The 26,376-nt window shown below is 40.4% G+C and overlaps 1 protein-coding gene across 2 annotated transcripts; it reads right to left on the bottom strand.

Moving 5' to 3' along the window:
• On the bottom strand, positions 1 to 26,376 carry LOC121650096 (signal transducer and activator of transcription 4-like). 2 transcript variants are annotated; one of them, XM_042001403.1, is made up of 28 exons: positions 26,361 to 26,376; positions 25,696 to 25,766; positions 24,798 to 24,925; positions 22,300 to 22,444; positions 22,121 to 22,216; positions 21,963 to 22,040; positions 21,803 to 21,881; positions 21,628 to 21,716; positions 18,327 to 18,419; positions 18,163 to 18,241; positions 17,517 to 17,602; positions 17,219 to 17,370; positions 16,549 to 16,707; positions 15,274 to 15,366; positions 12,163 to 12,222; positions 12,038 to 12,058; positions 10,986 to 11,076; positions 10,805 to 10,849; positions 10,085 to 10,168; positions 9,886 to 9,984; positions 9,120 to 9,255; positions 8,892 to 8,944; positions 8,610 to 8,704; positions 8,057 to 8,193; positions 6,507 to 6,698; positions 6,377 to 6,422; positions 1,654 to 1,759; positions 1 to 215 (listed from the first exon to the last, which is right to left on the bottom strand). In XM_042001403.1, the coding sequence occupies exons 3-28, from the start codon at positions 24,923 to 24,925 to the stop codon at positions 192 to 194; spliced, it is 2,466 nt and encodes an 821-aa protein (XP_041857337.1). In that variant the 5' UTR covers positions 25,696 to 25,766; positions 26,361 to 26,376; the 3' UTR covers positions 1 to 191. The 2 variants fall into 2 exon arrangements, with proteins under 2 accessions (XP_041857337.1, XP_041857336.1); XM_042001402.1 differs by having other exon boundaries at positions 10,986 to 11,079.

Genomic DNA, 26,376 nt, shown 5'->3' on the forward strand with positions numbered 1-26,376 from the left:
TGACAGCAAAAAGTTATTTAATGAACACTGATGAATATTTAAAAGAAGGAATATAAAAAGCAGCAGGACGAACAATGAGAATTAAACAACAAAACCTCTGTAAAAAAGCTGAAGATCTTATAAAGACATTTAACAGAAACTGGATGAAGTCAGGATGGAAAACGTTGTTGGTTATGATGTTTTATCTTGCTTCACTCTGAATATGGAGAGCTCATCTGTAAACCAAAGAGAAAAATAACGTGAGCAGCAAAACATCTCTTTAGTTATTTCACACATATGATTGAAGCAGAAATTCACTCTAAAGTTATTAGGTATTATTTTCCATATCTGTGCAGCAATGTGGCTCACGGATGTGTTCTCACTATTATAATCCAACTAATTATCAATATGTCTGAATGAGGTTAGAGCAGATTGATCCACATTAAAATTATTGATACCAACAAATGTACTGGTATCAGGTCAATGACTTGTAGTAGTAGTAGTTATTCTTTATTGCGGACTCATGGTCCATAGTATGATGGAATCAGTACTTTTGTGCTGGTCTCTCTCCTTTAAAAGGCAGGATCAATAAGTGGGCCTAATAAAATATTTCCTTGGACACTGTTAAAAGTCTGTGGACTTACAGTGACTACGTTACCCAGAGTGCACCTGGCCTATTGTAGTTCTGCTCTGTTATAGTTGCTTAAGTTTAGTATGATGTTACATCTCAGCCAAGTATCTTGAAGGAGCCTATTTATCAATTTAACAGCTTGTTTATTAATTGAGAGAGCACATTGCTCTGATCACAGGGGTTTTTAATTAATCGTAGGGGTCGTGAACGCAGCACAGCAATGCAAACCCCCATTTATGCATGTACTACATGTGGACGCATAAACAGTCATCCAATACAATGTCAAATACTACCTTAAACTTGTTAGTGTAATTTCACTGGTAATTTCGCCTGTTCTGGTATATTTAACTGTTTGGTGATTTTCCACTGAATTTCATTCGTATTGTAAGAGTGCCTTCTGTAGGATTTTCAATAGTACTGCATGTCATTTTCTATTGCATTGATGAATATAGCATTGCCTGCCTACTGTTATTAATGTACATATTTTGTTCTTTCTGTTGCAGATAACCTCTCTCTCTCTCTCTCACACACACACACACACACACACACACACACATATGTATATATATATATATATATATATATATATATACACACACACACACACATACACACACACACACAGGCACTCAAATCATCATTGACATGTACATCGCATACCTGTAAACCCTCTTCAGTAAATTTAACTGAACTGTACTATTGGAGTCTACCTATTCCTTCTGACAGCAGACGAGTCAGTTGGCGTGCGATCCAGAATCAGCTAAGACCCATACAGTCTCTAAAAGACACCTAACAGCTTTTGGGACAAAAATCTAAAAACCAGAAGAGTTAATAGTAGTTTGTGTTTTTAATCAGTTATCTTTCCAAACAACCTTTATTTAAATTCTGTTTCTGGGTTTAACGTGGACATGTTTCACTAATCAACAGTTAAAATCAGAAATCACTTGTTTCCATATTTAGCATATTGATGCATTGACCAAATAAATCAAATTAAGACACAGTGCTCTCTCCACCATGAAAGCACATGTAGTGGGAAAACTTACAGTGTCGATGTCGAAGCACAGTTGTTCGCTGAGCATGTCAAACTCCCCTGGAGTCATTGGAGGCTCAGGAGACTGACTGGAACATGGTGTGGTGTTTGCATTGGACCTGGAATAGAAACAAGAGAAAGATCAAAAGTTGGGCACCTCCTCTAATAAGCTATAGGAATTATCATTTAGTGTGGGAATGGATACCACAGATAGCCTACACATCTGTTAATCTGATTTTTATTCATTTATTTCTATCTTGGCCTGTCCAGCGTCAGGGCAAAATGATTATTGGATGCTGTGTTTTGCCAAATAAATGAGCTTTTCCAAGGAGAGATTTACGAATTTAAAGCTGATCTGATTTTTTTTTCATTCATTTATCGCTGAATTATGTATCAGTGCTGGACCTGACAGGGGGAACAAAGAAAGTGAGTGAAAAGGGAAAAGAAAGGAGACAAAGATACAAAAAGCAGAAAAAAACAACTGCACAGGCAAAAACTAAGACAACCAGCTGCTACATCTGTAAAGCAACTTAACAACAATCACATCAACAGGAAAACAAAGCAGAGAATCATCAGGAGCACCTACATGATATTTAGACTAATATTTACAAAATATGCAGCAAGTGAGTGAAAACAACAGTAGCTATTAGTGATTAAAGGGGTCATACACACTAGAGTTTGTTTTAAAGCTGTAAATAACACTACATGACTTTATTGTTATGACAACTACTCATTCTGCTGTTTGCTTTTTATTTTTATTACTTTTACTGTGTCTGTTTATGAATCTTTTATTGTTTATCTTTTGCTTCTGATAAACGATCCCTACTAATTCAAACCAGGTTTAGTTTTTCACCCGCAAACCTGATGTAGACGTGACCGTTTGTGACACTCCTATCTCAAGAGAAAAAGAAACTCAACCTCCAGATGCAAAAGTCTGCATCTTCAAGCATGGCCATGCCCAAGTCCTACTTTTACTGGTGTTACATCAAATCATGCACTGTAACTGTCACACACCCATTTATTTGCATGATTTGTAGTTACATGAATAATAGAACACTTTTTGATTCATTAATTTTTGATCTGAGGGTAACAAAAAATAACAAGTACAAAATTCATAATAAAGAAAACACATTTTGTTTAATTAAAGATGCCATTTTGTCCATCTTGCAGCATACAGCTCTGCTTTAAGTTGTAAACTAGGTCGTTTGTTCCAGTGACCGAATTTCTTCAATGATGTCCAGCCAGTGGTTCAATCCCAGTGGGTCTGTCTTTAGCCAGCTTCTTGTAATGGCCGACCACCAGAGATAGGATTGTAGAATGATTTGTGTCTCCTTTATTTATTACGTCATCTGGTATCTGTCCTAGAAACATAAACTGGGGATTATTAGGGATGTTATATATCATAACTCTTAGTACCACTTCCCTAAGTGAACGTAGTTTTATACAGACCAAAATGGATGAGAGTGGATGAAGTTCATTTGCATTGGTTTGTCTGTCTGTCTCACGGTTGCCGTGCTAATGCCTTATTTAGTCATGCTCATTGTCACCTTCTCTGCGCATGGCAATCAGCCTCTGATTACCCTGATCTGTTTCCCCTGTTCCTCTCTTCTTATAACAGGAGGGTGGTCCTAGTGCCTTGCCAGATGGTCTGATAACCTGCCCATCAGCCAGCGACTTTCCAGCCTTCTATTCTCTGCAGCTGTCTGTTGGCCTGATCTGACCTGTTTGGACCTGACCCTGTTCTCTGCCTCTGGCCCCTCTGGACACGTGAGTTTGGTATCTGACCCCTGCCTGTTTCTGACTGGGATTCTGGATTTCTTGACTCAGACTGCCTGCCCGGTTTTAACTCTGGATCCTTGTTCTGTGAGTACACCTTCACCTGGAATTGGATTTATCTATTGTAACTTCTAGACCTGGATAATCTTCTAGATTCAGGATCTGGATTGTGCCAGATTTATCTCTGTTCACTCTTCAGGCTTCAGTCAACCCCTGGCTTCATCCCACAGAACTCCGCTACATGGTTTTATTCCATAGCTGACGTTCTTCAGCTACCTGCCAGAACTTGCCTGTTCCCCTCCAGATTCTGACTCCGGTACATCTCTGCTCACAGGTGTCAGTGCTGCTGCCATATTCGACATCCCCGGTTATGCACCACACACCTACATGTGAGTCTCAATTCTTCTTCAGTGAAGAGATCAGCTGGAAAACCCATCTAACCAGCTTTGCTTCTAGATCCATCCAGACCTGCCTTCCTGCTCTCCCTGCCAGCACTCTGAACTGCTAAAGACCTTATTAAACCTTTTTCTTCTGCTGTCGCTGGTCTTTTGTGTTGCTTCCAGGACCCTTAGCGGCTCTACCTATGGCTTTATCCAGTTCATTTTTTGTAATAGGGGCTGTCAAAAACTATTTTGTATTGACGGAAGGTCCAAGGATAACAGGAATTGTGTTATTTTCTCTTCATCCTTCTCAGACTGAATATAGGGTTTCCAGTGTTGTGCCTGAACTTCATATTTTGGGTGAACGTGAACTGAGCGTACTGTATTTCTGCCTGATGAACGTTATTGTGAGCGCGCTCATTCTGGCGTTTGTGAACGGCGTTCTCTCACAGTTGAACTTTGTTCAACAGAGTGTCAGATTTCCATGGAGCCTTCCAGACAAAATTCTGCCTTAAATACATTGTAAACAGGCCTTAATATATAGATGAAAAACACTAAATCTGGCAACACCAGCCACCACAGAGGCGCATGCGTTAGCAAATTGCGAAACATGTAGGCAAAATCGAATGAAGGCATCAGCTCCACCTCTACCTCAATGATCGCTACAGCATCTTTGTATGATCACTTAAAATCATTTTTTAAAAAGGTCAGTGATAATCCAGGAGGGAGAAATCTGGCCTTTTTGTGTAAACTTTGCCTGCCGGGTGTCAAGAAACAAATCCAGACATCAACAACATCAGCAGCAAACCTGAAATGGCAGATTGAAATAAAGCACCCGGCTAGCCTTCCAAAATATGTGAACTAAATGTCACTAAAAACCATCTAAAGACTTGGCGACAGCGTGCTAAAGCAGATCCTCTACCACCCAAAACTAAATAACGGCGTCCAGTAGCAGCAGCTCCGTTGTCTTCATCTCCAGCTGCAGCTGGAAAACCTTTTGCAGGATGTTGTCGGAGACCTGCAGCCTTTGAGGAAAGAGGAGCCCTCGGCTTTCATAAACTTGATAAATGCAAGACATATGGTCTTGCTTTTTTTTTTTGTTTTGTTTTGTTTTGTTTTTTTCTTCATTTGGGCTGAATGTTGCACTTTTATGACCCAAGTTCTAGGACTTTTCTTTGGATAAACAAGTCAGAAAAAATACCTTCACAAAAAATTGAAAAGTGACTTAAAAGATAAATAATGTTAAAATGTTTTGCACTTTGAGGTACATCCTTTGTTTCCTACCTCAGCCTGGGTCCTACCTCAGATATTTTCATAATTCCTCATTAAAAAATAGACCATTCAAGCAAGTTCTTCCTCATGTTTTATACAGCTGCAGCTGGCTACGAGCGTGGACTGAATGGGTGGTAACAATAGGAAAGTGTCAGTATTCTAGCTTGCAGCAACATATGTGGAAAAAAGAAGTATGAAGTAGTTTGTTTTTAGAACTGTGGACTTAGTTTAAAAATTTGTAGTTTATTTTAAAATGTGTGAACTGAACTTTGAACTAGTTTGTGTACAAATTGAATTTTCCCAACACTGAGGGTCTCATAGTATTTTTTTAAGATTCAATGAATTTCTTCTGGATGATATTTTAATGTGTGTTAAAGGATCCTTGATCTTATGTATTGAATTTGCTATTTATGGTGTCAATTTGATGGTTGGATTGACCTGGTTGTTTTTATATTTATACACTCACCACTTTTCCCTAATTTCTTCCACTGTGGTTTTGTCCAGAATTTCCATATTCAGCCTCCATAGTGTATTTCTTTACTTGCTATGCAGATGTATATTTTGTGGTCAGCTGTTCCGCAGTCACATACCCCATATACTAGTATGGTAACAAATGAAGAAAAATGGTCTGATATTAACTTGGATTTAATTTATTCAGTAATATGTGTGTGAAAAAACACTGAACTTCCATTTGAAAGTACCAGACATAAAGTTTTATCTATTTTTTTTATGGTAATAATACGGTTATTGTTAGTAAAAACAGTGACAGCAGTAGCATTTTTGTTTCTCCATTTATTTACTTAGTTTCTAAGTATTATCGTCAGACTTATTGTACTACTAGTGTAGTACAACGTGACGTAGCCTGTTTTTCATAAATGCTGATATTACACCAGTGCACAAGTTTACGTACACTGACGTGAAACGTGGATATGAGTTAAGTTTTGTAATGTTGCTCCCATTAATGTCAGAGTGCAGTATGAATTTACTATATCATAAATATAGAATGATCATCTCCAGACCTGCTGCCTGCTAAGCTGACCATGCGAGTTACCCTTAGAACTTGTCCCATCATGAGCAATATGCTGCTGTTCAAGTAAATGTGAAGCCTTTGAGAAGAAGTAAATGTAAGGAGCCTTTTGAATCTGTATCACTTCCTGCTGAGCTGATCGCATCACTGGATGAATCCTGATTCGTGTATTTGCAACCCAGATACGAACTAAGACTTTTCCAACAAAAATTATTAGTACAAACTAAGCTGAACAGAAGTTTTCCCACCAGGTATAAAAATATAAAGAATGAAAAACTCACCGCAGTTCTGAGATGGGGATGAAGATACATCGTAAGTATGGGTGTACTGGAAATTTGACAAAGATAAAAATGGAGATTAAAAAAAGAAACGCACACAACTCTAGATTAAAACAAGTTTTTATTCCCTTACCTTTGCTTGGCTGACTGTTGTAGAGGCGTCCAAAGGCTTCATCTTTGGGGATGTCAGGGTAGAGAAACTTGAGGGGGTTTTCAGGGACAACCCCGTCTGAAATCACTTTGTAGTCTCGTATGATATCAGCAAATGGAAGAGAGCTCAACGCGTTTTTAGTGTATGGCTCCACAGAGTTGAACTTTACATCACCTATTGTTAAAAAATTTAAACAAAACAGTACACAGGAATAGATCAGGTTAGGACAAGTATGCTGGAATATTTACTGGAGCGCACTTTGGATTAATATCTAAAACTCAATATGATGGTCAAAATTCAGTTTTCATAGAGTACAATTATTTGATTTGGTAAATTTAGAAAGTTAAGAATGGTTTTGTCTTAGCATGAACACATATTATCTGGTGGTAGATTAGAGAGCTGCCCTCACTTCACTTCCTGCTCGCGACGAAGGCAGACACTTTTCTTCTCTCTCCTTCCCCACACTCTGCCCTGCTACTTGTCCTGTCTTATCTGAGCCTCTCTCTGCGTTTCTGTTCTAAATCTCAACCATCTTGAACCATGGATCTGAACAGCTGGTCTCTCAATGCAATTGACCAAATTAATTAGAACCGAAAAACCGGCGTTGGGGAGCCCGCTTGTCCTGGCGGAACGTTAGCGGTTGGATACGTGAAGGACTCTTGGGGGGTGTGGACGGTCTTGTGTCTGTTGATTCTTTCCGTTGAGGATGCAGAGGACATATATATTTGGATTCATGATAACTGGGTTTCTGCTGTTTGGAGTGGGCGGTTTCCTGGTGTATCGCAAAACTCTGTGTATTGGCCTTGGATGGCTGGTTATCAAGTTCCCCTGGAAATGTTATGCAGATGGATGCTCTGCCCCCATCCTCCCCCTCTCCCACCTCCTCAGGCTGTGGACCTTTCCTGGATCAGCTCCCAAGGTCGCCCCACTATCATCTGGTGGCAGAGACTGGAGAAAGGAACTGAGAGACAGTTCAAAGGCTCACTTACTTATACTTACTTACACACACACACAAGCAAGCACACTCACGTACACCACTACAGACACACCTCCCCCATGATTTCACTGCCTTGGTTGGTCCCTTTCCCGCCTCCCTCTACTCCCGGGTGGCAGGTTGATCGGATGCGCTTAAGTTCAGCTGCGTCCACACTTAGCTGTGATGGGATGGAAATGGATGGGAGACCCCCCCATGTGTTTTCTATTGTTGTGAATGTCTGAATTATGTGCTTTTATGTACCGAGGTACATTCTTTTGTATCTCTACTTTTGGGCCCTTCAGTGCCCAGTGTGGAGACGCCTTTTTTCTAGCCTCATCCCGTTACTCTCCCTCAACTTATCTTTTCCATCTGTGAAAATGGCACGCTGCACGGCGGCGGCTGCCTCAGTCTGCCTGATCCTGTTTGTTTATATGTTGATGTTGTCTACTCTTGGATGGGTTTGTACTGGCAAAAATTCCGTTGCACCTGTTGCAATGACAATAAAGTTTCATTCATTCATTCATTCATTCATTCATTCATTCATTCATTCACCCACCACTGTCACTGTGCTCCACCCAGGTGAAGGTGATTCCCCCCAGGTGGCTCTCACTGAAGCGTAAGAGGAAGGTACCGGGCTCTTTGTCTTTCAGCAGAGCTCGCTCCATCTCCTTACTCACAAAGCCCATGATGTAGCTGCACAGATGGTCACGGTAAGAAGGAAAAGAAATCGACCTCTTATGCTGAGAATTTTGGTTTTCTCCTGATAACTGTTTCACATTTAAGCATAAAACATGTTTTCTAGTCATTAAATTGTGTGACTCTTCTGCTTCTCTGTATGAACCTGGATATTAAAACAAAACAGGAAGAAATTAAAGAAAATTACAGGAAGTCAAACAATTTTACCGCTTTTACAGTTTTACCACAGGAGATACAGTCTAAATTAGTAGAGTGTTTTTTGGTTTTGTTTATTTTTTTTAAAGGGGGATTCTGAACTTGGACAAACAAAACATCAAAACACTTCCCACAATGCAGGCAGCAAATATTTCCTGGGACCATTTCCAGGGAATGAAGGCTGAAGGTGTGATATGAAAAATAAACTTGTGGCCTACTTTTCACTCCAGACTGGCTGGAGGTGCTTCTTGATGAGCTCCAGGATTGAATCCAACCACATCCAGAAACTGAAAGGCTTTCCTAAAATATTCTCCTTCGGAAGAAAGGACACATGGAAAAAGATTAAAAATCTTATTTTGCATTCATGAGATGGATTAAAATCTGAACGTACATGCCTCGGATCAACAACAAAAACTTGGTAATTGAAGTTAATTTCTCATTGGCCACAAGGTGGCAGAATCACACTAAAACGGTGACTATAAAACAGAATATTTGGTTACCTTAGAAAACTTAGACCAGGAGACTTGATAGTCACCACAGGAGGCGTGCTGGCCTACGGAAACACACAGAAAAAAACATTAATGCACTGAAATAAAGTTAGCTTCTACAAGTCCTTTTAAAGTACACTTGAACTCATCAGTGCTCCTTACAATGTGTCTTTTTACATGTTAAAGAAGTTTGTTTTGTCTCATCAGAAGTATGTTTTCAATTTAACAATCTAAAAATACCCAAAAGCTTTTCCCCCAGCATGGCGAGCTGATCTTTGTTGAGGCCTCGTCCAGCAAAGGAGGAGAACTGCCAGCTGAGTACCTCAGAGAGCTGGCTCCAGTTGGCCGGAGGTGGGTTACCAAAGAACACCAAGTTCTACGGATAAAATGAGGAGGAGGGAAAAAATGGTAGGAAATGTAGAGAAGGTTATTTAGAATACAACATGGCCTTTAGGGTGAATCACTTAGCATGAAGCATGGATGTCACTTAGCGCTGTGACATCCATGCTTTCGCTTTTGAACATCAGGGGTGTGACTTTGACAGTAGAGAATCTAATTAGACAAAGAACCAAAAATGATGCTGACTGGCCAGGAATGCAGAGATCTGCTTCCCGGGGATGTTGACAAAACCAATAAGAGAGCAGCCTCAGCTCAGCTGGTTGCCAAACGTTTCAGGTCTCACATATACATTTAGCCAGTGCCCCTCGCCCATTAAACATATACAGGAAATAATGAACCGATTCTTAATCAGTACTAACCGACTACCTACCAGACAGAAACAGGCATACTACATGAGTAATTTAATGTACTTAACAATTTTCCATGATCGAATTAATAAATGTTTAAGGGAGGTAGCCGCGTTTATAGGGGTAGTGACTCGTATAAACAAGCTGTTGCTGAACACAGGTTAAAAATATTAATGGACTTTTGTATAAACTGCTTTAGATCTAGCTAACTGTGTTATATAAATGTGGAAACTGCTTCTAGTCAAAGTGCGGTGGCTCACCCTTGGTTCATCGGTCAGGAGGTTATACCACATGACGGAGGCCCAGCCACCAGGCAGCTGGCTCACATTAGAAATCACCACTAACGGCAGGGAAAACGTCTGTGGACGAATAAAGCTTTTTTTGTGTTTTTTTTTTAACATATACAGTCAACAACAACAACAATCAAACACACACAGTGAAAAAACTTCACTTGCTGACCTCCAGATCGATGGCGAGGCCTTGGACAGTGAAGCAAGCCTCAAAACTGAGAGAGTGAAGTTCCTCTGTCACAGAAAGCAGGCTCTGAAAAACACACCGAACACCCGTCCATGTCAAAGCTCCGTCCATCTTTTCTATACAGCCTATGGTCTTGACTCACCAGAGGATCTTCTCTTTATGGATGCTAAGTACACAACTACAAGTTCAGCTCTGACATTAAAAGACAGTGCCAGAAAGTACTACAATTCCAACAGAGTACATTATGTTGCACTCATAAAGGAGGAGTGATGGTGTGATGGTTATTTCTCTGGGGTCTAGGGTATAATCATATATAATTTATCACTCTTCATAGTTTCCAACTAGAAAGAGCACTTCAGTCTGCCTTTGGAGGGTTTTGGCCGACATCACTCACAACTTTTCCCTTATTCCTCAGCAACTAAAAACTGTTGTGTAGCATATAATATTTTATTTGTTGATGTGGTGCATTTTTCCACATGTTGTTTATAGTTTTTTTTTATTATTATTTTTTTTCCAATCAATTTCCTTAGAATATCCACTTTATTCATCTGTGTCAGTGTTCATGCTTTACAATGATGTAAAAATAAACCACCATGGTCACATGCTGAAACTGATGGACAACTGGACTTTAAAGTAAAGTAGCTGATCAGCAGAGGTGATGAAGATTTTACTGCTCCACTAACACTCCTCTACATTTCTTACCTCATTCCCCTTTGTGCCATTGATGTATTTCTTCTCTTTCAGCTGCTGTAAGACACAAAGTCTATTTCAGTTGTCTTGAATAAAATCTAAATAGACTAGCTGACTAAGGTTTTATGATATAACCGGCAAAATATTGGCATTTTACTATTTAGTGTTCACAGAGCAGTGAATGTTGTCATACCAGGTGTCTGAACTCCACTGAGAGGCAGCCGTTTGAATAATCCTCAATGTCCATCACTTTAGTGTTGTTGGTGAGGATGAAAAACTGGCGACTTCTGAGGAGAAAATAGAGATAAAACAACAGATTCATGGGTTTGTCCAATTTTATTCCCTGCATATGAAACCACAACCAAAAAGTCTGGATGCTGTATAAAATGTAAATAAAAAAAACAGAACGCAGTTATTTAAAATCTCATTAACCCACATTTTACTCCCAGTAGAACATAAACAACATTTTAGATTATGAAACTGAGGCATTTTATCATTTCATGGAAAATATAAGCTGTGAATCTGATGACAGCAACACGTCTGTAAAAAGTAGTTCCAGGGTGATGTTAAGTATTTTGTATTGTGTATTTTGTAGCATCCCCTGTTCTTTTAACAACTTTCTATAAATGTCTGGAATATGGGGAAACCAGTTGCTGGAGATTTTGGAGAGGAATGTTGTCCCATTTTGGTCTGATGCAAGATTCTAATATACCCATTCATGCTATTGACCTGTTGCCAGTAACCTGATTAGTTGTCAAATGTTCCTCCAGGTGTTTTTGATTTGTACTGATTACTTTGTACCCTCTTCCAACTTGTTAGAGATGTGTTGCTGCCATCAGATTCAAGAAAAGGTCATATGTCCCTGAAATGGTAAATGTCCCAGTTCTTTATGTTCTACTGGGTATAAAATATGGGTTGATGAGATTTACAAATCATTACATTTAGTTTCTGTTTACATTTTACACAGCATCCAGACTTTTTCGGAGTAGGGTTATACTAATTTGATGGGATTCTTTACCTGAGAAGAGTTTTAGGTGATAAATGATCTGTGAGATTATGTCCTGAAATTTGCACATGTGGTCTGAATAAAACAACTGACGTTAAATAATGAAACAACTATATAACCTTGATTAGAGGATATCAAATATTTTGTTAAGTAGCATGTGTCTTCAGTGTGTGTAAGACTTGAACTGTAGACAAAATACATAACAGCAGCACATTCTTACTGAGATGGTTTGTACTCACACTCTGCCTGGGGGAAGATCCCTACAGACACACAAAGACAAATAAAGGTTAATAATAAGATTTTTTTAAAAATAACAGAGGACAAATACTGCAGTTTTATGTTTTTCGGTGAAAATAAAACATACTTGTCAAATGTCGTCTTCACTTTGAGCTGATAATCCACCTCTGGAAGTTTGACCAGAAGGCTGTCAGAAGTTAAATCAGAAAAAATAAAACTTAAAAAATAATAAACCTAACACATACATGTATGTACATGTGTATTAAAAAAAAAGCTAAATTAGTAACAGCCATCCATCCATCCATCCATCCATCCTTCCATCCATCCATCCATCCATTTTCTGCCTCTTAAACCGAGTCGGGTGGCTGGGGCAGCTGCCTAAGCAGGGAAACCCAGACTTCCTTCTCCCCAGCCACATTCACCAGCTTATCCGGGGGGGATCCCGAGGCGTTCCCAAGCCAGCCGAGAGATGAAGTCCGTCCAGCGTGTCCTGGGTCTTCCCTTAGGTCTCCTTCCGGTGGAACACGCCCGGAATACCTCACCAAGGAGGCATCCAGGATGTGGATGTGGATCCTTTTGATGTGGAGGAGCAGTGACTCTACTCTGAGCCCCTACTGGATCACCAAGCTTCTCACCCTATCACTAACGGACAGCCTCCACTTGGGGCTGGACCTCATTCCCAACCATTCCATCCTTTTCCAGCTGAGGACCATGGTCTCAGATTTGGAGGTGCTGATTCTCATCCCAGCCACTTCACACTCGGGTGTGAAGCGCTCCAGTGAGAACTGAAGATCACGGCCTGATGAAGCCAACAGAACCATATCATCCGCAAAGAGCAGAGACCCAATCCTGAGGCCACCAAACCGGATCCCGTCAATACCTCGGCTGCGCCTAGAAATTTTGTCCATAAAAAATTGGTAACAAAGGGCAGCCTTGGCGGAATCCAACCCTCACCGGAAATGATTCTTATTTACTGCCGGCAATGCGCACTAAGTTCTGACACCGGTTGTACAGGGACCGGACAGCTTGTACAAGGGGTTCTGCACTCCATACTCCTGGAGTACCCCCCCACAGGAGCCCCGGGGGGACATGGTCGAACACCTTCTCCAAGTTCACAAAGCACATGTAGACTGGTTGCGTAGACTCCCATGCCCCCTTCAAGACTCTGAAGAGAGTGTAGAGCTGGTCTGCTGTTCCATGACCAGGACAAAAACCACACTGCTCCTCCTCAATCTGAGATTCGACTATCCGACGGACCCTCCTCTCAAGCGCCCCTGAATAGACTTTACCAGGGAGGAGTGTGATCCCCCTGTAGTTGGAGCACACTCTCCACCACCCCAGTCTGCCAGTCTAGGGGAACTGTCCCCGATGTCCTCACAATGCTGCAGAGGCGTGTCAGCCAAGAAAGCCCTACAAGATCCAGATCCCTAAGGAACTCTGGGCGGACCTCATCCACCCCCGAGAGCCTGCCACTGAGGACCTTTTAAACCACCACAGCGACCTCAGCTCCAGAGATGGGAGAACCAACATCAGGATCCCCAGACTCTGTTTCCTCATTGGAAGAGATGTTGGTGGGATTGAGGAGGTCTTCGAAGTATTCCCTCCACTGTTTCACAACATCACGAGTCGAGGTCAGCCGCCCCCCATTCCCACTGTACATAGTGTTGATGGAGCACTGCTTTCCCCTCCTGGGCAGCCGGATGGTGGACCAGAATCTTCTCGAAGCTGTCTGGAAGTCATTCTCCAAGGCCTCTCCAAACTCCTCCCATGCCCGAGTTTATGCCTTAGCGACCACTGGAGATGCGTTCCGCTTAGCCTGCCAATACCCATCAGTTGCCACAGGCCAAAAAGGCCCAGTAGGACTCATTCTTCAGCTTGACGGTATCCATTATGGCTGGTGTCCACCAACAAGTTTGGGGATTACTGCCATGACAGGCATGACGACCTTACAGCCACAGCTTCAGCTGACAGCCTTAACAATAGAGGCACGGAACACAGCCCACTCGGACTCAATGTCCCCCTCCTCACCCGGGACATGGTTGAAGCTGTGCCAGAGATGGGAGTAGAAACTCTTTTTGACAGGGGACTCCACCAGATGTTCCCAGCAGTTCCTCACAACACCCTTGGGTCTGCCAGGCCTGACCGGCATCCTCCCACCCCATCTGAGCCAACTCACCACCAGGTGGTGATCAGTTGACAGCTCCGCCCCTCTCTTCACCCGAGTGTCCAAGACATGCAGCCACAAGTCCAATGATACGACTACAAAGTCGATCATCAAAATGCGGCCTAGAGTGTCCTGGTGTCAAGTGCACATGCGGACACTCTTATGCCTGAACAAGGTGTTCGTTATGGACAATCCATGATGAGCACAGAACACCAATAACAAAACACCACATTTAGATCAGGAGGGCCGTTCCTCCCAATCACGCCCCTCCAGGTCTCACTGGCATTGCCCACGTGAGCATTGAAGTCCCCCAGAACGAGGGGGTCCCCGGAAGGAGTGCTCTTCAACACTCCTTCCAAGAACTCCAAAAAGGGTGGGTACTCTTAACCACCATTTGGTGCATAAGCACAAACAACAGTCAGGACCCGTACACCCACCTGAAGGCAGAGGGAAGCTACCCCCTCGTCCACCGGGGTAACCCCCAACGTAGCCAAGATGGGGGGCAATGAGCATGCCCACACCTGCTCGGCAGCAGCTCCAGAATGGAAGAGGGTCCAGCCCCTCTTGAGGACAGTGGTTCCAGAGCTCAAGCTGGGCATCAAGGTGAGTAACTATATCTAGCCGGAACCGATCAACCTCGTGCACCAGTTCAGGCTCCTTCCCCGCCAGAAAGGTGACATTCCACGTCCCTAGAGCTAGCTTCTGCAGCTGAGGGTCAGATCGCCAGGGTCTGAGCCCAACCAGGCCCCATGGGCAAAGGCCCGGCCACCAAGCACTTGCCTCCGTGCCCCACCTCCAGTCCTGACTCCAGAGGGGGGCCTTGGTGACCCATGTCCAGGCAAGGGAAACCTGGGTACATGGTTTATCGTCATCATAGGAGTACTTTGAGCCGCGCTTTGTCTGATCCCTCCCCTAGACACCCGTTTGCCATGGGTGACCCTACCAGGGATCGTCAGGATGCACAAATTCCTCCACCACGGTAAGGTGGCGGCTCAGGAAGGAGAAAAAAAAAAAAAAAAAATAGAAACAGACAAATAGTAACAGGCAAACAGTAATTATGTGACTTGATGATACCTGACTTTGGTGGTGAATTGTACTCCAGTCTTGATGATGAGGGGTTTATCTAGATGAGCAGCCATGCAAGGCTGCTTCTCCACCACAAATGAGCTGAGAACAAACCGCAAAAAATATTTACAGCTTACATTACTGTATTTACTAGGTTGCTTCAGTTGTGCAAGGAGTTGTATAAGTTAGATATTTATTAAGGAGGTAAAAAAATGCATTAATGGTGGGTAACTAATTTATGTCATTAATTGCTTTAAAATTTTTAACATGTTGAACGCATGCAAAGTTGAATGTGCAGCATCTGGCGAGGAGGTGTTGTGTCAAGAGGCAAGATGCAGCATCCTCTGCTGTAACGTTCTAGACTCTTTCTGGCCCTCTCTGTGCCTGTGCAGCGCTGTTGTTGTGAAACATGACGGCTGTCGGTGATCAGCTGATCAGCTTTTCTGTTGCTAGCACCGTCTCTCTTGTCGCATTTGTTTATTGTTCAGCTGAGAAAGAGGAAACTAGCAGTTTATGGTTTGCACTGGCACATATTTACCCAAAAGTATTGTTTTTGGACATACAATCACAAGTAGACAACATTTATCAGTCGCATGTCAGTCAGACCCATGTCACTGAAGCTGAAGTATGAAAGATGTTGATAACAACAGCCTATTTCAATTAGATATAGTTTGCCTTTAGTTAATAGAACTTTTAAGGATTAATGAGGTTTGCTAGTGAAACAGATGCACACATCTATGAAGATAGATCAGGTTCAGATATCTAGTGAGAGTGAAACAGCAAAAGGAAGCAAGGGGATGTCTGCTCTAAAATACTGGTGCTGTGCAGATGTTAGAGACACGGCTCTGATCATATAGGGGTCATTTATGTGGTGAGAGAAATTATAAACAGGCATATTTAAGGCATATGGGGCCAGTTGTTCAAAGACAATTCGATCGGATTTCGGTTATCGAATAGGATCCAATCATGAAAATGGGTTGTTCAAAACGGAAATCCAGATTCCGAAATCCACTTGGATCACGTAATCCAATCCTGGTTGTTATCCGGATAAAACCCTCAGTTTGGGTTGTTCAAAACTTGAGTAGAATCCAGATAACTTTGATCCAAACAAAGAGGATTATCCTGATCCCAACAGAGGGCAGTATTACAGGGTGAATTTCAGAAAGAACAGCTGATCAAATAATAGAACTTTTTATTCGGTGCATATGCTTATATTTGTATTTTGCACCTGACTTGTTTAACCCTCACAGTGTTTAACTGCACTGTTTTTGGCAATATCAGTACCTCTTGATGAGATGGTAGATGAGGTATTTAACTTGTTCTTCCAGCTGAGGTTTTTGCAGTGGAATTGGGTCGCTCTCATAAGTAACCTTCACAACCAGCTCCGCCAGTTTGTCCAGCTGACGCTTGATCTGGAAGAGGCTCTGCACCGTCAGAGTAAACCTGACATGGGGGAAAAAGATGAGAATAAGGGACAACAGAAAACATGGAACTAAGATACACTCTCTCTAAATTTTATAGTTTGGTTTTGCTACTGCCAGTAAGACAACAACAGCTGCACGACAGCTGCTGCCTCAGTCTGCCTGATCCTGTGGACGGGTTTGTACTGGAAAAAAATTTAGTTTCAACACGATGAGTGTAAACTTTCATGCTAGCTAATCGTAACCCAATGCACTGACCCCCAAACCTGGTCCTTAAGGCCCACTATCCTGCAGAGGAGCTTTCAGTTCAGAAAAATAATCCTGGAGGTGTTGCCTGGGTTATCTCTGTTATCTCTACAAGGAGAGGAGGATGCAGGTTGGATGGAGTTTTTTATATTATAAATAACTTTTTTAGTTTTTGCAAGCTTCAGTACATGAATGCTCATAGCACTCTGCTATATCTGTGCCATGTTTTGTTTTTTTTTTTTCTTCTTTTTTTTTTGTACTGATTGTAATTGAAGCTCATTCATTACCAGCTCTGCAGCTGCTCCAGGCCAGTCAACAGTGGACCACCGATGGCAGCGATCTGCTGCCTGCGCTTCCAGTCCTGCAGCTCGGGGTTGAGCTGGGAAGTCATCAGGTCATCAATCTCTTTGATCACAACATCCATCTTTGACAGTATCTCCTAAAGATGTATGAAAAGCAGTCAGTGATGCTGATGGTTTTTCTGCATGTGATCCAAACAGGGTAATGCGTCTGTTAGTTCACCCACAGTCAGAATTTTGTATTTAGACTCTCATCACTCTTCTGTTAAAGATTTTTAAAATGTACCTTCCTCTTAAAGTCGAGCCTGTTTAGCATTTCCTGTAGTCTTGTTACTTCCTGCTTCATCATGTCAGAGTTGCGATCTGATGATTCTGACACAAACGCACACAAGCACAAACATGTCGTTTGGATCGTGTGTTCTGCAGGATGTACAGTTCTTTATGCAATATAAATACAAATAACAATTCCGAACAAGTACAACCCCCAGATCCCAAAAAGCTGGGAAAGTGTGGAGAATAGAAATAAGATAACAATAATAATAAGATGCCGCTATTCTCACAACTACTTACTGTCCAGCTCAGGCTGGCTTCATTGCCCATTATGAACTGAAATTCCTCCAGATTCCCTGAATCATTTAGTGATATTCTACACAGTAAAGAAAAAAACATGCAAATCCCTTCCAATATTTCTTTTATGATGATCATTTACAGACAGTAAATCCTTTGGCAAACAGGAGGTGCTCTGCCTGTCTTTGCTTCTCAGAGACTCAGACGTTCATGGAGACTGCTTTTGTACCACATCATGGAGAGCTGTAGTTCTCTTTGCATTTTTCATACTGTCCCCACACATTTTTTATTCAGCGCTGTGAATGACTTCTCTTTTTCCTTATTCTTTTTTAAACTTGTGAACACAGAATATTTACAGAACTAACCTCGTGACTGTAGGGTCTTGTAGCGGAAATCAAAGTCATCCTGCATGTCCTCAATGTACTTTACAGCCTGGTCCATCAACTACAAACAGACATTTTTTCAAGTAATCAGTGAAATGGTTCCTGTTTATTTGGACCTTCCTAAAAGGTTGGAGTGTTTCATTTACCTGTACGCTGCCTCTGATGATCCCAACTCTGTTGTCCATGTTCTTCTGCCTCTCAAAAGCCACAGAATTCTGTACTGACTTCTCCAGTGGGCCCTGTTGAACATGCTCTCTTTAGCCAACATTCAGTTGTCAGTAATGAACTCTGTATTTCTAAAACTGGGGATTTTTAAGCAGCACAAGTTCAGCAAACACCCTTGCCTGCTGCTGTAAAAGGCGTATTGGCAAATTTTACTTGTATCTGTTTTTGGAAAATAAACTCTGTGATGTGCAAAGTTAAATGGCCAAGAATGTTGAAGAAACGCTGATGAAGTTTGGGCTCAAAGCTGTTGTTTTTCTAGTCATCGACTAGAAGTCTTTGTGCAAAGGGAAACAACTGTTGATGAAAAGTATCATTGGTTACTTGTTTTTATAAGCTTTGCTTTACTTTTATCTAGGGCCGGGCACGTTACCACGTTATTAATGTGTTAACACATTAATTAATTAACGGCGTTAACTTTTTTTATCGTATGTTAACGCTTTTTGTTTGTTTGTTTGTTTGTTGTTTCACTAAATGCAGTTTTATCCTGGTGGAAATAAGTTTTGAGGCAAGACAGCAGAGGAAAGACATTTATGAATGTTTTACAAACGTGAAGCATAAATTGGGCCTTTTTTTGCCGCTGGTTCGGTGAATCTTGGTCATAGTGAGATGAAATTTCCAGGTGTGGAATCTGTGAGATGTGAGCTTTCAGTAGAGGAGTCGTTTGTTCATGTTCATGCCGTCGGGTGGACACGGGGAGACATCATCTGTGTTTACATATTTTTTCAGACTTTGTGTACCTGGTCTTTTAATTCTTTGTTGTCTTAACTGTGTTTGTTGGTGATAGAAATGGTTTTACTGAGCTATTAACTGAGATTCTGGACTTTCTGTGGATACCACACATGTTTATAGTTATATTAAATGTAAATTTTATAGACCTTACGTTCCACCTGTAAAACCGGATGTTAACCGCTGAACTCCCGGTAGCGGAGGGTGCAGGCGCAAAACAATCAAGCAAAGAATGCAATGTTAGAAAATTTATAGGCAGAAATCTGGATAATGAAACACTAAAGGTGCATGGATGGAAGTTATTGTGCATATTGTGAATATTTCTCTCTCCTCACCATCTAGAAGCTGTGAGATTCTCATCCTGCTTTCTGTCTGTTCACCTGATGCTGATATTCATCACATATTGTTCCTTCTGTGTTTAGAAGGACGCAGCTTCACAGCTTTAAATTCATCCTGCTGACTTTTTACCTTTTAGCTAGAAAATCCTAAAAATTTAGTTCTTCTTTGTCATAAATATTTGATTTTATAAATATATATGAAGAAATATTTTAACTGTTGCTGTTTAAAGAGAAAACTGTTGCTAAACCTGTTTATGTGTTTAGTGCAGGGGTCTGCAGCCTTTCCAATCCAAAGAGCCATTTTTCCCTCAGCCAGCTAAATAAAACTTGTTTAGAGTCACAAATGTTATGAGACCTTTTGAAAAAGACAACTTCTAAATTTGGATAAATATCTGCTATAAGAAATTTGTTGTAATTTTGGAAGAAATTTTTATTTTTTCTACTTTTAGGTTTTGAAATAAAAATAAAAAAACATCAAACTTTTGCAAAAAGAGAATAGACAGACCTTCTTCTATGGAATTTAGATATTTGTGGAAAATTATGTATAAAAAAGAAAAAGTAAAAATAGAATAAAAAGAAATATATTACTGGTACTTTTAGTCTCATTATGTTGTGGAAATTCAATGCAAATTTTTTTCATGAAAAATACAGAAAAACTGCTAAAAAAACATTTTATTATAAATGTATGAAAATATGAAAAATGTTGATAACAGCAGCCTGTTTCAGTTCAATATTGTTTGCCTTAATTTCATATAACTTGTCAGTATTAATGAGGTTTGCTAGTTTAACAGCTGCACACACACATCCATGAAAACAGATCAGGTTCAGATATTTAGTGTGAGTGAAAACAGCAAAGGAAGAAAGGGGACGTCTTCTCTAAATCACTGGTGCTGTGCAGATGTTGGAGACACAGGGCTGATCATTTATGGACCATGAATGATGTGAGAGAAATTATGAAAAGGCTCTAAAACACAAATCAGGGGACTCTCCAAAGTAGCTGACACGTGGTAGAAAGGGTTTATACTTCAGATATGCAGGGGTAGGGCTAGAAACGTTTTGATGGGGGGCCAGGCAGGGGCACTGACCAGGAAAAGGGGGGCACAAATGAGTCGATTTTAAATAATATTGAACTGATTATTACAACTAAGGTGATTATCAAATGTAAAAAGAAAAACCCAAGTGAGAAAAATTTTTTAGCCCCAGGGCAAATTTATTTGTTGACCCTAGGCTGTAAATGATGAAATATTCCATCAGTCCATTCCATTTCTTTTTATAACCTCTGCCAGTCTGGAAATTTAAGAGACTCTGAGGTGCTCATTTTTAGATCTACCATTATATGGAAATTTTAAAGGCTCTAAATTTCTATGGTGCTCCTTTTGATATATACTAATGTATGGAAATTTGAGAGCTTGCAACTCTTTAAGGTGCTCTTTTTCATACCTAGTAATGTATGGAAAACTGAGAGGTTCTCACCCTCCAAAGGCCCAATTATGCTCAAGGCAGAAGAAGAATATGCAGACCGATATGCATACACACACTTTTGTCCGTTTCCTGTGTTGTTTACACGCGTACATTTTTTTATGGACCTCGCCGATCCGTCGCTTGAAGCAGCAAACGGAGAAATACCACCGGAAACCGCTGAGTCAGTGTTGAGCAGTATAGCTAACATGCAACCAGCGAAAGGAACAAGCCAGAGAAGAAGAAGAGGAGGAGGAAGAAGACGAAGACAACATGGTGGATTACAAATGTAGAGATGGCGAGAGCTTTTGAAGAAAGGCTGTGAGTATTTTTTTGGTGGTTGGAAACAACTTTCTGGCAGTGCATTATCGCCACCAACTGGTGTCAGAAATGGATGTCAGAAAGCAGGAGTGAACTCTGACCTCAGCACTGCCCACTAGTAGGGCAGCGACGTATGACAACACTTGACCGCTTCCCTGCGACCCTTAATTGGACGAAGCTCTACAGAAAATGAATGAATGAATATTCTACTGAGAATAAGACGGTGCTTTATGAGAGTTCAAAATCATTTCAAACTGTTTTTATTTACATTTTCTACAACATCCAAACTCATTTGGATTTTTTTAGAGCATCACCTGCTGCATGTCAGTGACCTAGCTCTATAAACAAAAGCTCTAAATGTGGCATGCATTAACAGTACCTGCTTTGTTTGTGTGATTAAGTTTGCCTGCTTAAGACACTCTTCTTCCACAACAGCCTGTGAGTGGGCCAGTCCGATATTATTTTCCACTAGTGAAAACAAACAAGTTATATTTGTCAAACAAACATGAGCTCACTCCAAACACACTGCCCTCTTCTGTTATCTCCTGCCATACCTCTGTTTTGCCAGGTCATCTGTATGAAGTCAAGTTTTTCATTAAGACTCTCCAGTGTCTTGATTTCCTTCTTTACTTCCTGCGTTAGAGTAAAATATAATCAACTATGAGGCAACTTTTTTTAGGGAGGCTAAGAAAACTAAAGTGTAAGAGAATGTACCAAAATTTCCATCTTCAGTTCAGCAACGTTGTTGTCCAGCTTCCTCCTTTTTTGTTGCATCCCTGGATTGCTGCAAAACTAACCAAAGAAAATATGTTTCTTTCATGAAATCAGAAAAGTTTGACAAGCACATGGGTATTCTTGCAATTTCTTCTCACCTCTGCAGGATTGGCAGAAGTTAGGATTTTCTTTTCCTCCTTTAGGCATTCAGAAACAAGTATGGCCAAGTTGACTGGCTTATCTTGAAAATGTTGCTAAGAAAGGTATACATACACATAACTTACAAGAAAGATGCAAGGAAACACTAAATTACCATGCGTATAATATTGTACCCTACCACCAAGTAGTGCTTCATCCCTAGGAAATCTGGACCTTGCAAGATGTTGTTCTCCTGGACAGAACGGTTCCACAGTTCTTCCAAATGACCAAGGAGAGCATGGAAACAAGAACTGGCTTTGTTTTCATCCACAGCTGCTGAACCCCTGACAGGCAGTGGAGAAAAAGAATCTACGTTTAAACAAAGGATTGCATCAGTTTGATTTTGGCATGGACAAACACAGAGGTATTTAACACATGTGTGGACAAGGGATGTCATGTTTGATTATCTTTAAAAGAATCAATTCTCAGATACTAAGTGAAACAAAAATTTAGTATTGATTTAGATATCAATTAGCACAGGTATTGATGCTTAAAAGCCACTTTAGCATTTTTCTGGTTCATGGAAAGGACCAGCCGCCTCTGCCCATTTCAAACAGGCACTGCAGCAGTCAGCCACGCCCCTACAGTCGCGACCTGGTGGACCCATTGTCCACAGTGACTCTTTTTCAAAAGATAGCGACCAGTCTAGCGACTTTTTTCTGCTGTTATTGGAGACTTTTGCAGACTGACGTGAAAGAACGTCTCGTTTACTCTTCTCAATGAGCAGCGGGTGCTGTCGCAGGCTCCGCCCTCATCCAAAAGCACCCTGAAGAGGCTCGGTCCTCATGCAGCAGCTGTCCCAGCTCCCAGCTGCAGTCAGAGCAGGAGATTATCACCTCAGCTCCATGACCAGATCCAAAACTAATCATGCGAAGTTGCTGCTCAAGTTTATTTAGCATTTTTAGCACTACAAAGAGGAAACAGTCTGAGACATTTTACATTGTTAATGTCTTTTTTATATCTATTCATATATTTTATTGTATTATTTGGATTGTGTTGTTATTTTTGTGGTGGCTGAACTTCTTTTTTTTTTTTTTTTTTTAAAAAGCCCCAGTGTGTAAGAATTACTCCCATCTAGTGGTGCACTAATATATTACAAGCAACTGATTACTGCTCTACAGGAACCTCACCATTTAAGGGTGTTATTACAACTACAGAAGCCACAGAGAGTCATAAATGTGAAAATGTCAACATCTCAGAAGTTTGAGTGTCCCGTCAGGTGATGAGGTACAGAGCGAAACATAATTCTGTTTTTTTATGCCGTAAGTTACAAGCATGCTCTCCAAGTATTTGGTACCAAGCTACTGCTAATAGCTAATGTTATCGTGTGAAATCATTTTTTCGTGACTTGCAGACTCAGAGATGATCTGATGAAGGTAAATGATATAAACGAGTATAAACGACTAATTCTAAGCTATGAGAACGCTTTCATTTGGATGCGATTGTGATTAGACTTTGATAAAATATGTATTAATGATAGCGATACTTGATTTTTGCTAACATAAAGCCAAATAAGCTACACACTGTACCTTTAAGTTCTTTTTCTTGTCTCTATAGTATCATATAGTATTGAATTAGAAATTTTTGTATCATGACAACCGTACTCCCAAGTCCAGGTAGAGGTCCTGTAGCCTTTTCCATCAGTTTTTTCCGAGAGAAGTCCAGAGTTAATATGTAGGATTTATTAATTGTTTACAAAGCAGAAGAGATTTAGTTGGAAAGAGACTTCTTGGTTACTTTCCTTTGTTTCTATACAGTTTTGTTATTTTGGAATTGAAAGATATGTATGGTGATGTTTAGCTAAACGGGCTGAGCCACCGCCCCAAAAAACAGAGGCTACAGCTCCTCAGAGGAGCCGGCCCAGGTTTGAATCCCAGCCTCGGACCCTTTGCTCCCTGTCATTCCCTGCTCTCTCTGGTCCTTTTCCTGTCAAGCTACTGCTGAACAAAGGCCACTATGGCCCAAATAACCCCCACCCCCAGAAAGATAGAAGTACTGTAAATAAAACTTAAAGACCTTTAAGGAGTGTTCAAGTGATTTTACTTGGGAATTTAATTCATGCATAATAATCATGAAAATCAGAAATTTGCGATATTTCTTTGACAATAATTATACCAAGAAATTCTATAATTGGGACATCCCTAGTGTGGACAAACCTATGACACAGCAGACACAAGACATCACAGGGCAATTTATAGAGAAATTATACAAGTTTAATTTTAGTCCAATTAATCATGGTCCAGTTACACCATTACTTAGTCTTAGGGATTATAAGTATGGAGTAGTCTTTGTAGATATTATTATTATTATTATTATTATTGTTGTTGTTGTCGTTGTTGTTGTTGTTTCCTCTTGCTTTTCATACTAGTATATTTGCATTTATAGTCTGAGATTGTATCTATTACTGCAACATACACAAATTCATATATTTCACTCTGTATTCATTTCACCTTGTTTATCCATGTGCCATGATGGTTGTTTTGTTTTTGTTGTTGTTTTGATTTTTTTTTTTTTTTTTTTTTTAACCTTTGCCGCATTATGTTTTTGCATTTCTTTTTATCATAGAAACTATTACAATATACAATTCTGTGAGAGGGCCTAAAGTCTTCACTGTCCACAGGTCCTTTTTCTTCTTACCAGTCCTGGTTCTCAATCCAGTCAGCCAGCCAGTGTCGGATCTCTCTGGGGAGCTGCCCCTCATACAGCTGCCTCACCCGGTCCTGGAGTACAGAGTCAAGCCTCAGCAGCTCCTGCCACTGCGCCATCTGCGAGCCAACATAAAGCCGTTTTAACCAGTTTTCCCAACAATTTTAACAAACAGGGAGCTTCTTAACAAAGCTTCTAAACACTCAGCTAAAAGGTGTGTTTCAAGGTGTGTCTTAGGGTGTATAATAAAGCAGAAATGCAAAAAGGAGGTGTATGTAAAAAAGAGATGAAGGAATGTAAAACGGAGATGTGAGAATAAATAGGCTTGGAGAAATAAAAAGAGGAAGAAAATGCAAGACTGGGAATAATGAGGACATAAATATGACTGAATTTTTAAAAAGTGTACAAAAAAGAATAAAAAATGTCAGATAAAAATAAAATAGGCTACAGAAATTTATGATGAAGTAAACGTGAAAGGAAAATAATGAAGATTTAAATACAGGCATACAAACAAAGGAAGGAAGAAATGTAAAAAATGACCAAATAAATTAAATGTAAGTGAAAACAAAGTGGAAACGTAAATAAATTGGAATATTAATACAAAGTCAAATTGAAACTATTGAAAATGACCAAATAATTTTACACTTTTTGTCACATCTTATACGTTTCTTAATGGAAAATTTTTAAAATTTATTTATTGGCATATCAATTGGTTCATAGGCTCCAATTTTATATTTCTGTATTTATTTCTTATTTGGCAAAAATATTTCAGTCCTCCATAATCACTGAGTTTAGAGGAAATACGGACACTGAAAATGTCTCAAATGAAACACATCATGAAAAATCCACGTTTTATCTGGTTCTTCTACAGAAGATAAAAACTACTTACTCGCTGGTAGTTGTTGTCTTTTAGTTAAGGTAAAAAAAAGCGACCCGGCGCGAGACGAAACAGTGGACCGTCTAAGAGTAAACGAGAGGAGGGAGGTGCGTTAGTTTTGTTGTCTCGCTAACCACGTGATTCACGAGAAACGGTGAGAGCGGTGTCAAGTTAAAAAATTAATCCTAATCACGGAAATTTTGATTTCCGCTTTCAAAACATGAAAAGTTAAACTTTAGTGGCGAGAACAAGTTAAAGACATTTGTCTCAAGCCTGAATGAGCTGAAGAATGAATCATTACCGTGAAATGTTCTCTCAAAGAACAGCTGTAATTCAGAATATTGATCCTGTATGATTTTTCCCAAATATTGAGCAGACAGACAGGCCTAACACAGACACAGTATACAGGTGCTCACCATAAAATTAGAATATCATAAGAATGTCAATATAAGTAATTCCATACATAAAGTAAAACTTGTGTAATATAGACATTCATTCCTCACAGACGGACATATTTCAAATGTTTATTTCTTTTATTTTGATGATTATAACTGAAGACTAATGAAAACCCCCCAAAAAAACAGAAAATTAGAATATTACTTACGACCGACACAAAAAAGGATTTCTAGAAATGTGGCCAACTGAAAAGTATGAGCATGAAAAGTATGATCATGTACAGCACTTAGTACTTAG

The sequence above is a fragment of the Melanotaenia boesemani genome, chromosome 12 (genome assembly GCF_017639745.1).
Source record: "Melanotaenia boesemani isolate fMelBoe1 chromosome 12, fMelBoe1.pri, whole genome shotgun sequence".
Classification (NCBI taxonomy): Eukaryota; Metazoa; Chordata; class Actinopteri; order Atheriniformes; family Melanotaeniidae; genus Melanotaenia; species Melanotaenia boesemani.